Source organism: Rousettus aegyptiacus, unplaced genomic scaffold (assembly GCF_014176215.1).
Source record: "Rousettus aegyptiacus isolate mRouAeg1 unplaced genomic scaffold, mRouAeg1.p scaffold_m13_p_12, whole genome shotgun sequence".
NCBI classification, from domain to species: domain Eukaryota; kingdom Metazoa; phylum Chordata; class Mammalia; order Chiroptera; family Pteropodidae; genus Rousettus; species Rousettus aegyptiacus.
Window position 1 is genome coordinate 64,009,445 of NW_023416287.1, and position 13,028 is coordinate 64,022,472.

The 13,028-nt window shown below is 40.1% G+C and overlaps 1 protein-coding gene and 1 non-coding gene across 4 annotated transcripts in view; one reads left to right on the top strand and one right to left on the bottom strand.

The window, feature by feature from the left end:
• Positions 1-235: 235 nt before the first annotated feature.
• LOC118610154 lies at positions 236-342 on the bottom strand. The gene has a single exon (XR_004953811.1). It is a non-coding gene; the product is annotated as a U6 spliceosomal RNA (small nuclear RNA).
• Positions 343-5,844: 5,502 nt separating this feature from the next.
• The window catches only part of RNF138 (ring finger protein 138), a 33,233-nt gene continuing 26,049 nt past the window's right edge, over positions 5,845-13,028 (top strand). Inside the window, exon 1 of one of the 3 annotated variants that reach the window (XM_016166746.2) lies at positions 5,845-6,067. In XM_016166746.2, the coding sequence (XP_016022232.1) occupies positions 5,958-6,067 (110 nt within the window). In that variant the 5' untranslated portion in view covers positions 5,845-5,957. The remainder of the gene's footprint in view (positions 6,068-13,028) is intronic. The other 2 variants (XM_016166745.2, XM_016166744.2) reach the window with 2 other exon arrangements.

The following is a 13,028-nucleotide window of genomic DNA, read 5'->3' on the forward strand; positions in this document are numbered from 1 at the left end:
TGGATGGTATTGTAGCAGAATACCTCCTGTGAGATACAAAGAGCTTTCTTTGACATCTTAAAGGACAGATTTCCAGCAAGTTCTGACAGCATGGCACCACAGTGACTTCTCTGCCATCCAGAGAGCTACAGCTGGGACTTCTCCGGTGAGGTCTGGATCTCAGCCCTAGTGGTGGTAGTGGCAGGGGACTTCCTTGGGTACTCTATCTCAAACCTACATTCCTTAAAAAATTTTTTTAAATCTGAAACAGTTCACAAATATGCGTATCACCCTTGCATAGGGACCATACTAATGTTCTCTATATTGTTTCAATTTTAGTATAGAGAGTGAGCACTCAACCCTATATTCTTTAAAGATCTCTACTTCTTATTCCAATCCCCTATTTGAATTAAAAATTCCTTATATTAAACATTCTCAGTTCAAATTACTGTGTCTGTTCAAACTTTTCTTTTGTGATTGGACCCACACTGATAAATCAGATTATATTGATTTTTCCTGAGTAACAACAAGAAATTTGCATGCTCCCATCAAGATTTACCTGGATGTGGATAGTGAAAAAGAAGAGTTGGGAACTGAAGATGCTTAGGTCCAAATCAAGTAAGTAATCATTTGTTGGAATGAAGTACAGAAGTCTAGTTCTCTGATTTATTTCCTTTTTCTGTATATAAGGTTGAAATGCTGACTGAGAAAGTATAAGATCCTGGCAACTGGAATGGGAAGGAATTAATGAAGGATTTGAAGTGTCCTGACTCCCTGAGCCACACCACAGTACCTCACATTGGCTCTCCTCCTGACAAAACAGGATGGCACTGCCATTGCAATGTACACTGAACTGGAATTCAGTTCGGAGGTTGATAACATTATAGAACAGCAGTCTCCAACTTTTTTGGCATCAGGGACCAGTGCTCCTATGAGAATCTACTGCCTGATGATCTGAGGTGAAGCTCAGGTGGAGATGCTAGAGCTGGGGAGCGGCTGCAAATACAGATGAAGCTTTGCTCTCACGCCTGCCGTTCACCTCCTGCTGTGTGGCTTGGTTCCTAACAGGCCTTGGACTGGTACTGGCCAGCGACCAGGTTAGGGAACCTGTGTTTAGAAGACAAAGAAGTGCTCTCTGCCAGCTCAGCCAACTTACTTTGTTCACACTGTCCAGTCCTGAGACAAAGTCTGTCAAATAGAGTAAACTGGTATGTGTTACCCCTCAGAGTTGCTACTAAAAAACATAAATCTATGAGTGTAGCCCATGCTTTAACGGCCTAGCTGACCTGACAAAGTTTTTGGTGTTTACTTTTAGGAAGTCCCTGGAAGTCTAGGGGTGGGACTTAAAAGTTCCAACCCTTAAATCACATGGTTGCTGTTCTGGTGACCAGCCCCCATCCTCAAGTGACTTAGGGGCTTTCCAAAAGCCACCTCATTAACATAACAAAAGAGCTTTCAGCACTTAGGAATTTACAAAGGTTTTAGTAGCTCTTTGCCAGAAATGGGGAAAAGACCAAATATATATTTCTTATTATAAATCACAGTATCAGAGAGGGAGAAATACCTTGGCTTCTTCCTTCTAGTTCTTCATCAGTACCTCCCATTGTCTGAATATAGCCAGAAGTCTGTTGGCAAGGAGAAATGGGAAATAGTTTGCAAGGGTGAACTCCAGCACCATGCAGCAGACTGGTGGGGAAATGGATCAGAGTCAAGAAGGAGATGCTCAGCTCAGATACTTGAGCAACAAATAAGAGCCGATTGAGAATAGCTTAAACTAGAAAGGTTTAACAGATAGGATATTGAGCAGTTCCAGTGTTGATTAGATTAATTAAATGGCTCAACTACATCAAGAACCTACATTCTTTCCATCTTTCAGCTCTGTCACCTTCAGTATATTGGCATATAATTTTCATGGTTTCATGATGGTTGCAGAGTTTCAGGCAACACAGAAAGACAGGAAAATATCTGGATGTAGCATGGAATTGCTTATTCCTATTTGTCTGGTTTTTGATCAACAAAGTACATGCTAAAGCCCCTCAGAAGAATTCCCTGTACACCTCTTTGGTTATAATTGAGTTACATACCCATGCCTAAATCACTGGCAAGAAAAAAATGGAAATGGCCCATCTAGAATGGCCCAACTCAGTCAAGATTTTTCACCTCGAGCTGGGAATGAATGTTGCTGAAGCACATAGGTGGAAAAAAGAAGATAACTGAACAATGATCATGATTTGTTTGAGTGGGGGATGGGAGTAGAGTTTATGAATGTTCGTTGATAGGAACGTGGTGCTTGCTGTTTCCCTTTCATTCTTATTCACTTGACCACCTTCCTACTCAGCCTGAGGCATCAATCTGCATATTTGTGTTGGAGTGAGGTCGCAAAAGAAGAAATTCTAATTAATTCAACAGGAATGAAAAGAATGTAGCTCTTTAAAAAAAAAAAAATTTCTAATGCATGGTACCAATTTTAAAAGATACCAAAAGGTAGACAGTAAAACAAGAGCCTCCCTCTCGTTCCATCCCCCAGCTTCCCAGTTCACTTCTTCAAAGGCAACCACTTTCCCAGCTAAACAGGCTTTTCAGGCTCTTCAGTAAGACAAAGCCAGGCTTCATCAAGGAAGAAATTGACTTTCTAAATTCATTTATTTATGCCCTTAGGGTATTAATTACCTGGCCTAGTTTAATCACCTGGACTTGATTAGAGAATTTTGCATATGTGAGTGCCCAATCAACAGTAAATGGCAAGAGGAAAAGTCCATTCTTTCCATGCAAGAGAATGTGTTTGGAAAAGAGACAGAATAGGAGAAAGAAAGGTATGTTAGATAGGTTAAGGGGACTGCTGAGGTTTGGAGAACTGGGAGCACCATGGCCTTATAGGCTGTTCAGAACCAACACAGGGGTCAGCACTTCAAGTAAATCCGGTGACATAGAATGTTTAGGAAGAATGAGTTTCCCTCCCAGGGTGGCAGAGGCAAGGACCCCAAAGGATGCCATGGAAAATAGATGTGTTCAGAGTATGAGGGCCAGCTAAGGTGCCTGCCATGTTGTGTCAAGGAACTAAATGATCATTGTGGCAGAGATTCAGAGGGTTCTACAGTTTTGGTGAGGCCGAATCAACCAGGCATATCACAAACTCTTGACCTAGCTAAAATAGGCCAGAGCAGTTAGCAGGCACCAGCACCAGGATTCACTGAATCTCAGGAAGTAGCCAAAATTAGCCTCACTGCAGAAAAGTATATGAAGAATTCAAAGGAGACCTTGCAGATCTCCTTGCAGTACCCAGATTCCCCAGTAGTGTCTCGAGTTGATGTTAGCTACCTGCTTCTCTTCCCTCCAGGATGTCATTTGGTCAGAGCCGACTGAGAGAGATGTAATAAGTAATGGAGTGCTTTAAACTTAAAGGAACTGTCTAAATTATTGTAACAGATTAAGTTTATCATATTTGTCTAACCTTTAGGATTTTTCTCCTATTGTCCAGATGCCAAGAATATTTTACTTGCAAGGCCGAATGTGTTTTGAGTAAATCCGCGATAATATCATAAAAATATCAAGTAATTTTTCACATGAATTGCTGCCAAGACAGAAGATTGTATTGTTTGGCAATTATGGTTTATTTTTCTAAGCTTAACTCTTGGAGGGTAACTACATTTTCCCTTTATCCACATTTTTGATGGTTTTCCATATACTGACACCTTTATGCTTACATGTATGTCAAGTGACTTCTTAGAATATATGAGGAAGTAATACAAACATGTTTGGATTAGGGCATTAGGAAGGCTCCCATTACAAAGAAAGAATGAAGCGATAAAATTAAAGTCACAAAATAAATGTTAAGGATTCCTAAGGAGTAAAAGAAAACGCTCTATTAAGTTGAAAATACACTTTACTTCCTAGTCATAATGAGTGAAATATGACTGGAAATATATTATCAAAAAGGGAAAATAGTGGAATACAAGAACAATTTTATAAGGAAATTTGAAAAGCACCTGGACCACTATTAGCTTCCCCTCTCATGAAATGCTCTTTCTCCTCCTGTGAAATTTGAAGCTAACATTAACCTTCCTACTCTATCTACTTTCACTATTCTTGCTAGGGAGGAGTGGGAACAAAAATACAAAATGTTGCAGTTTGTTAGAATTAGTTGGTCATTGGACAAATAATTCAGTGCATATTATTCCAGGAACCGTTATTTTAAGATGCACATTAGGACACATTTCCTCCATAAGGTTTTCTATAGGTCTACGCAAATCCAATAATTCCACTTCCTATCTTCTGTTAATAAAAAATTTTAATACTTTGGCAAATACCAAGTTTTGTCTTCATTTTGATAGACATCCCAAAGTGTAAATTAGCTTAAAGCAAAGTTCATAACACTTGCATAACACCTAACGGTGCCAAATGCAACATTAGACAATAAATGACAAAACTGAATTAACTAGTCCCTTTGATGGCTTCTACTTATAATTTAGACCACGGTGGAGAGCTTTAACATACCATGGTAATAAAAAACCTTTTTTTTCTGAAGCTAATTGAGGATGCATTCTGATGTTCCAGATTTTCCTTAGCTCTTTTCCTGTGGTCGTGACCCCATCTTAGAGATTTATCAGTTGGGGGGATACATCTGCGAATGAAAGGCCCATTAAAAAATAAAAATATTTAGAGACTAACATTGGTTAAATATCTAGATCCATGCTTCTACCGTATCCATGGTTCAAAGCATTAAAAAACGAAATAAAACAAAGGTACGGGTGAAAGATTGCATCTGCCACTGTAACTCGGTCAGTCACATTAAGGGCGAAAACGAAACCTCGAAAGGAGCTTATTTTTAATTTTCCTCCCCAAAGGATTAAAATCCCACAACGGGTAATATTTGCTTCATGACACACGTTGACACGATCCTAACATTCTGACAAAGAAATAGTAAGGATCATATCTTTAACAGTGATTTTTTTTTTAAAGGAAAATCCTGAAAAATCCAATATATTTGATAGGAGAGGTGAGAAATGAGGTTCCTGCTGTAACAAGGCTGGGGTGGGTAAAGGTGGGCACCCTGCTGTTTATGTCATAACCTACTAAAGGAGCCACGCGCCGGTTGCTATGGAGGCCGCCCTTTCCCTACTCCTCCGCCCTGCGCTCGCCGCCGTCTAAGGGGTTCGGCGACCTCCCAGACAGGCTACAGACAGCGCAATGCCACGGGAGAGCTGCTGGCGGGAGCGGTGGGATCCCGGTGCACCGTGAGCCCCGGGCCTGGCACCATTTCGGGCCGATGAGCCCGGCAGCACTCCGCCCACCACTCCCCTCCCGGTCTCGGCTGCGAAGTCAGTGGCGGCCCGACTAGCACGAGGCCGGCATTGGGTCAGGTTTTCTATCAGCCGCGCCACTCCGGGACTCCCAAGTGAGCGTCTACGCAAGCGCCAGGGCTGGGCTGGGCGGGGTGGGGCAGGGCAGGAGCCGCGGGAAACGCTGGGTTGAGGCGGCGGAGCTTGGGTTGGAAGTGGGGACCGAAGTGGATTGGAAGGGGCTGAAAAGCCGAGAAAGACCAGAGGCGAAGTAAAGGGGTAGCGGAGGGGCCGGGTCCGCCTTTGGGAGTGGGGCACGGGAGTGGCCTCAGACGGGAGGCCGCGGCCTTGAGGCGGGATACTGGCGCCATTCCCGGCGGGAGGGGCGGCGCCGTGCGTGCATCGAGCTGGAGTAGAGGTGAAACTGAAGCCAACTCAGGGTTTCTCGACGCGGACTCCCTCCAGGCACTGCCTGCCCCGCCTGGCGGGAGGAGCAGCTCTGGGGGCCACCCCGATCTCGCGCGTGCGGCCGAAGCGTCTCCGCGTTCGGCCCCGCCCCGGCCCCGCCCCTTTCCTGGCGTGAGCCGCTTCCTGACGCGATTCCCCTCCCTCTCTGGGTACGCGCAGGGAGTCGGGCCTCGGGTCGCCACCGCCAGATCCACCTCGGCGGCTGCTGCCGCGTTGATTCCCCACCCCGCCATGGCCGAGGACCTCTCCGCGGCCACTTCCTACACCGAAGATGATTTCTACTGCCCCGTCTGTCAGGAGGTGCTCAAAACGCCCGTGCGGACCTCGGCCTGTCAGCACGTGTGAGTAGACGCCCCCTCTCCAGCGCGGGGGCCGGGTGGTCGTTTAGGCCCCGCATCCGGCTGGGGACCCTCGGCCTCGGCCTCGGCCTGGCGGGAGCCGAGCCCGCCGCGGCCTGCCCGAGCGCCGCTCTTCGCAGAGGGCCCGTTCCCTCTCCATCAGAACCCTGGCCCTCTCCCCGCTGCTCGGGGTCCCCTCAGCCCGAGCTTCCGGTCCTCAGATATCCCTCATTTTTGCGCCCCCGGGGAAGTACCCAGGCACTTTTCTGTGGCGTCTTCAGGTACCGGAGGCCTCTGTCTTCTCTTCCAGGCCAGGGAGGAACCGATAGGAACGTGGAGCCTTTTTGTTTCCTAGCAACCTGAGTGAAGGCTGGGTGTCGAGTGTCAAAACCCGCCGAGGTGCCTGCACCAGTTCTGTCGCCCCACTCTGTCACCTGCCCTGCTTTAAAGTTTTCCCTTCTCTTTCTTTTAGAATCTGTCTATCCTTTCCAGATCCAAGAAATCTTACCTAACTTACCTTTCAGCTCTGCCTCACAGACCTCCCTTGAAAGTGTTTTTTTTTTTTTTTTTATTTAGTACGTATTAGAATAATCTAGAATGGGGTTTCTACTCTCTTGTTAGAACTGACAGGATTTCCGGGTATTGAAGTGATAGTTTCCCTTTGTTTTATGTCCTTCTGCTTATTACTTGGTTACTACAAGGGTGGAGATGAAAAAGGAAGACTGCTGTTAGAAGGAATGAATTGAAAATAAGGCAGTAACTCTAGGATTGAGGAAGAACACAAAAGGATTAGGTGAGGTGTCATGCTGTTTGATTTGGCATATTTATAGGGAGAACTTTAATAATTTTATAGACTGCTAGCATGTCAGGGTTGGAAGGAGCCCTTGTAAAGGTATATAGCACTTCTGGCAAACCTGGCTGTCGATCAGAGTCCCTGGGGAACTTTTTGAGTAAACATACCAATTCCCAGGCTCCATTCCAGATTTACAAAAGAATTTTTGGCAGGTGAGGCCTGGAAGTCTTTATTTCAAAAGGAATACATTCGGGCATGAAAGTTCTGTGTGCTTGCAAATAGCTGAGAAAAATTAAACACATTTCTAAATATATTTCTTGTTTTGGAGAGAAAGTTTCTATAATTTTGTAAAGACTGGATTGAATTTTGGGTTTGGGTTAATCAGAAATTTCATTACAGTTGTTTCTTGATAACTACTCTCATTCTGATCCCCCCAGTGTTTACTATCTACCTATTCCTATTCTATGGTGATTGTGTGAACCAAGAGTATATGACATTTCATGATAGAAGTTATGCCAGTTATGTTTTTGTTTAAGGGAGAAGAATGACAGTGCGAAATTCCTTTATTATTTGGTGCTACAAATGCAGATTGTTGGAAAAATATTTCGAGATGTCTAGGGCACAGTGTATGTTTTCTGGCCTTTAATCTGTCAGTATTCATTATCATAACTTGATGCCTTTCCTGTGCTTGTTCTGGTAGTGGGTGGAAGGAAGGGAGGGAAAGAGGGCAAAGTGAGAGGAAGTAAATTTTTTCTGGAAAAAATCATTTAAGCTCACTATCTCCTCTCAGAATTCCAAGCACTTTGCTCTAGTCCACTTCCCTCACAAGACATTTAAAATCAGACTAATTTGGTTTGACCTCAGGGCTATGGAAAAGAGAGAGGAGATGATCGTAGAGGGCCTTTCTCAAATCATCTCATTGTCCCTTGGATTTGACCAGACTAGATATGGAAAGGAAATGAAATATAGAGCAGAGTTTGTTGATAAAAGGAATATATGCTACTCTGTCATCATCCTCTTCCATCTCCTGTCTTCAGCCCCCAGTTTGTTAGTGATAAGACTAGTGAATAGATCATTCTTTGTTGTGTCAGAGAGAAATGATTAGAACCTGAACCAAGGTAATGATAATGGAACTGGTTAGAAGAGATTCCTGACATTGTAAGGATATCGTGTAAGATTTGATATTATATGTCCAGAGGTTATGTGTGTGTATGTAGATCTGGAATACATGGAGCTAAAGCTGTGAGTATGGATGTAGCCACAGAAAGAAGTATATAAATTGAAATATAGCAAAGGGCCTAGATAGAACAAAGTGCTGGAGAATACAATTTTAAATATGTAATGGAACAAAGTGCAGCCTGAGAAGGAATCTACAGGATAGGAAGGAAACCAAGATGGAGTGTGACAGTAGAAACATAAAAAATTTAAGGAAAACAGTAGTTAGTAGTATCAGATGCTTAGCTTAGATGTGATCTGAAAAGCATGTAAAGATGACTTATGAATATTAAAGTTCAGGTATTCAAAGTAAATTTTCAGAAGAAGGTACAGACTGGTATAGTGGTAAGGTATTTAACCCTTTTGGTGTTTTCCTTTGTTATTTTCAAAGACTCTTTGAACCAAACTTCCTTTCCTCCCTATTTTTTCGAATGGTCAAGGAAATAAAAAGCTCTTGTACATTGTTAGAAGTGAGCTCTATTACGATGAAAATTACATGTAATAACAAGTTAATGCCTTGTCTTAAAAATGGAAATCTGTTTGCTTTTGGACATCTCTGTAAGGAGGCGTCTTTTAAAATAAGCTAAAATAAATCAGCTTCCACTGCTCATTAAGTACAGATTTGTGTGCTTCTCTATCAACTTGATTCGGATTATCCAGTCCCTGAATTTTCAGTTTATATTTCTTGTAACTTTAACAACTTTATTGGTATCTTATTTGAGCATATATATTTTTTAAATTACTTCTTTCTACAGATTTGTTATAATTCTGAAAGCCAGGCTTAAGTGGGTTCTTGCCAATTTAATAAATGGCTGCTCTGGACCATCCTTTTTTTCTTAAGGCTTTTAAGACTTTATCCAAATCCTCTTAACAAATAGTTATTTATAAAATGGCATAATTAAAAAAAAAACTATTCTATTATGTAACAAAATTGAATTAACATTTTAGGTCCTGAAGGCCAACTTAAAATACCTGATTTTTTAAAAAAAGTTTTTGGGGAATGATTTTGATTATAAACTAGGAAGAGAAAAGGTGCCAGATTTTAAATTAATACTAAAATGGGAGCATGATGGATAGGAAAGTTGTTTTTCTTCTCAACCTCTGTTGATCAGGCTTTTGTTAGGAGAATGAGTAAGAAAGAACAGAAATTTAGCTAGCATCTGTTAGTTTAAAGTTAGGAGAAACTTAAACATACCTTTTAAGTTGTTTCAGTGTAATGCACTATCCTAAACCCATAGGACCCTTTGATACCTGAAAGTAGTTTTAGTAATCTTGATTTGTACCTTTTTTCCCCCTTCCCCTTTTACTTGGTTTTGAAATAAGCTATCTATGCAGATTTAAATGGTCCAGCCAAAGGGAGATGAGGAATAAGCAGTTTTATATCTGAGGACATGCATTTGGTGCTATAGAGGAAGGAACAGTAAAATTGAGAATTGGAGATAAAGGGCATGAATAACTTCCCTTTGTACCTCTTATCACAGTTTACAGTCAACAATTTTTGGAATCAGATGAACTGACTAATGTTACTTTTCACTGGTTAGACTGTAAGCTCTATTAAAGGTAGTAACACAGGTCTACTTTTACTTACCCGAGCCTACTGTATGCATTCAGTATTGAGTAAAGGGTTTGTGTTCAAAGACCACAGCTTACTAGCCACATCACTTCGTCAAATTATTTAATGCCTTTTATCCTGTTTTCTTGTCCATAAAACAGGGGTAGAAACATGTAACCTATTTCACAGGGTTGTTGCAAGGAACAAATGAGGTAATGTTTATGAATAATAATGTTTATGTGTTTTATGGTTTTAAAACAATATAAAATTACGTCAGTTTAATAACTACAGCATCTAACGCAAAAAGCTAGATTATTTTTTTATTAAAATTTTTTTTTTTTGACATACGGTATTGGGATTTACTTATTGTTCATAAGTCTACAGATCAACTGTGGTTAGACTGATGTTGGCTCGCTCATCTGGGCTTGGTTCCACGTTGCAGGTTGCTTTCAGGTCTGCTCCACATCTTTTATTTTGGAGTCAGTAAACTACTTAGGGTGTGGTCTTCTCATGCAGAAGTGCAAGAAGTAAGCCCAGTGGGCAAGCATATTTCCAGCCTCTGCTCATGTTCCATTGACAGAAGCAAGTCACATGGCCATGCCTAGCAGCAGTGGTGAAGGGAAGTATGCTACCCTTATAGTGGAAGGGGTGGGGAGTGAATGCTCGCTGAACAGAATTCAAACCAGCACACCATCTAAGTGACTCATACGGACTTTTCCGATTTCTACTTTGGTTAATGTTACCTTAGGGTGTCTGGCAGTCTCGGTATAGTAGTCCTCTTTATCAGCGAGGGATGCATTTCACAGATGGTACCGAACCCTATATATGCATATGTTTTTTGCTATATATACATATCTAGGATAAAGTTTAATCTATAAATTAGGCACAGTAAGAGATTAACAACAATAACTAATAATAAAATAGAATTGTAACAATATACTGTAATAAAGGTACATGAATGGCTTTGGGATCATTAGGAAGTAAAATAAGCATTGCTTGAAAACAAGCAGTGTGATACTTGGATAGTCAATTTGGTCACTGAGGCGGTTACCCAGTGAGTAGTGGGTGGTGAGCATATTATATAAACAAAAAGCTAGATTATTATTGTGGATAGGAATCTGTTTCAACTATTTTGGTCCCGATATTTATTACCAAAGGAATTATTGTGAATGGAGAATATTGTAATTCATAGTTTTAAAGGTATAAAGGAAATAATATGACTTTCTCCTTTAGTCACTGTGACCTTACATACCTTTCTAGAGATATGTACATAAACAAGATTATAAATATTATTTTCTTGCTTTTCATGCAAAGAATAGTGTGCTGTATTCATTTTCATTTTACTGTCTTAGAGGTCATTTTATATCTTTACATAAAGGGCCTTCTTATTTCTTTTTTGGTTGCAGCGTTTTCATTCATTTATTCAGCCAGCATTGCCTGTCCATTATATACCTTGCAGGACATTTATTTAGTCTTGTCCAAAACATCCTTAGAGATGTCCATGCCAGCCCATCTACCTAACCCCATGTGCCAATACCAGGTAGGCTATAAAGGTAAGAAGGCTTATTATTGGCAGTACAGTCACAATTATTGAACCAATAATGATGGCATTTTTTTACATATTAATCCTATAAACCAAAAGTATAAATAAACATTAACAGGGTGTTTGAACCCATGGACCTTTTTTTTGGCAGGACTAAATATCAAGGACAATTTAGCTTAAACCAAATATGCTCTTGGACGTTTTCGATAGGACCAAATTTCAAGGACCTTTTGGTGTGAACCAAATGTCTCCATGGACGTTTTGCACAGGACCAAATGTCTGCTAATCATTATGTGCCAGTACTATCTAAATACTAGGGCTGGAGCATTCAGCAAACCAGATAAAAATCCCTGACCTCATGGAACATATTTAGTGTTCTAGTATTCCATTGTTTAATATATCATTATTGATGAACATTTTGGTGGCTTCTAATTTTTGCTGTTGTGAGTCATGCCTCAGTGATTAAACTTATATAAATACCATTTCACATGTGAGAGTTTTTCCTGTAAGATAAATTCTCACAAGTCAGAATTGCTGAGTCAAAGGGTAAAATACAAGGGAATTTGTCAGCTGTGTTAAACAAGGATTATTACAGCTTTATCGAAATTTTTTTTTTGTGTATGTAAATGTTTTATTTTGGCGAAAAATTCATCATGTTAAAGGTAAATATTAGTAAATATTTGAATATAGTAATTTAATAAAGTGTTTTGTACATGGCAGGTGCTCATTGTTATGATTTGAGGACTGCAGATTGTATCTTGGGTTAAGAGATTTAATAGTTTTTGGATAAGATTAAAGTAAATTGGCATTCATTGCTTTAACAAATATTAATAAATGTGTCTTAGATGCCCAGCTCTTTGTTATAGTGTTGGGCATACAGTGGTAAAGAGATAGATATTCCTGCTTTCTTGGAGCTAGTGTTGAGACATATTTTAGTTCAGATATTCAGATAACCATGTAATTACAAACTCATGGGTCTGAGAGAGAGGGGACTAGATCTAGGGTGGGTTGATGAGTTTGTGGGTGGGACAGGTAGGTGGTAGCCAAAGAGCCTTTTTTGGGGAGTGATATTGTTGCTGAGATTTAAGTGATATGTAGGCATTAATTTGTAGACTCTTTTTGTGTATAGAATATTTCTATGTGGGGATTGGGGAAGGGGACATTCTGAGCAAAAACCCTGAGGTAGAGGGAACATGAAGGGCCTTGTATTTTAATGCAGATGCGTCTTTTATTCTTCAGCCTCTTAAGGTTTTTTAACTGTATTTTTTAAGCCTTTGTTTCCTCATCTGTAAAATAAAGGAACTTTTAAAATATTTTTTAATTTTTAAGAATTCAAGATAAGGTTTCTGCATCTCTGCCTCACACATTAAGTACTTAATAAAACAGTAACTGTTCTTTTCATACATGTCATGTTGCTTTCCACAAAATTGGGCTAACTTACAAAATGCCATTAGTACTACAAAAGTGTATTTGTATGCCGTCATCTTTGCCAGTTTTTTAAACAATTTTTTTGGTAGTTTAATATAGTTCCTAATGGTGTCTAGAAGTCACTTTAAAATTTAATATTCCTTTAGTTGCTAGGAAGGCAGCGTGTATTTTTCCATAAATTTTTATATACTAATTTATAATTTTACTATTCACAGAATGTGCTCTAGGTACATACGTGATCATTTTTATGGGTATGTTTAATGATAATCTATTATAGCATTACTTAAACTTATCTTACATTTTCCTATTCAGTTATGTTCCTTTTGTATATTACATTTTATATGTTCAGACTTGAGACATTTGATTCTTATTAATTTTATAACACTATTTTTTTTTTTCTATTTGTTGTATCTTAAAAATAGTCCATTTTTTG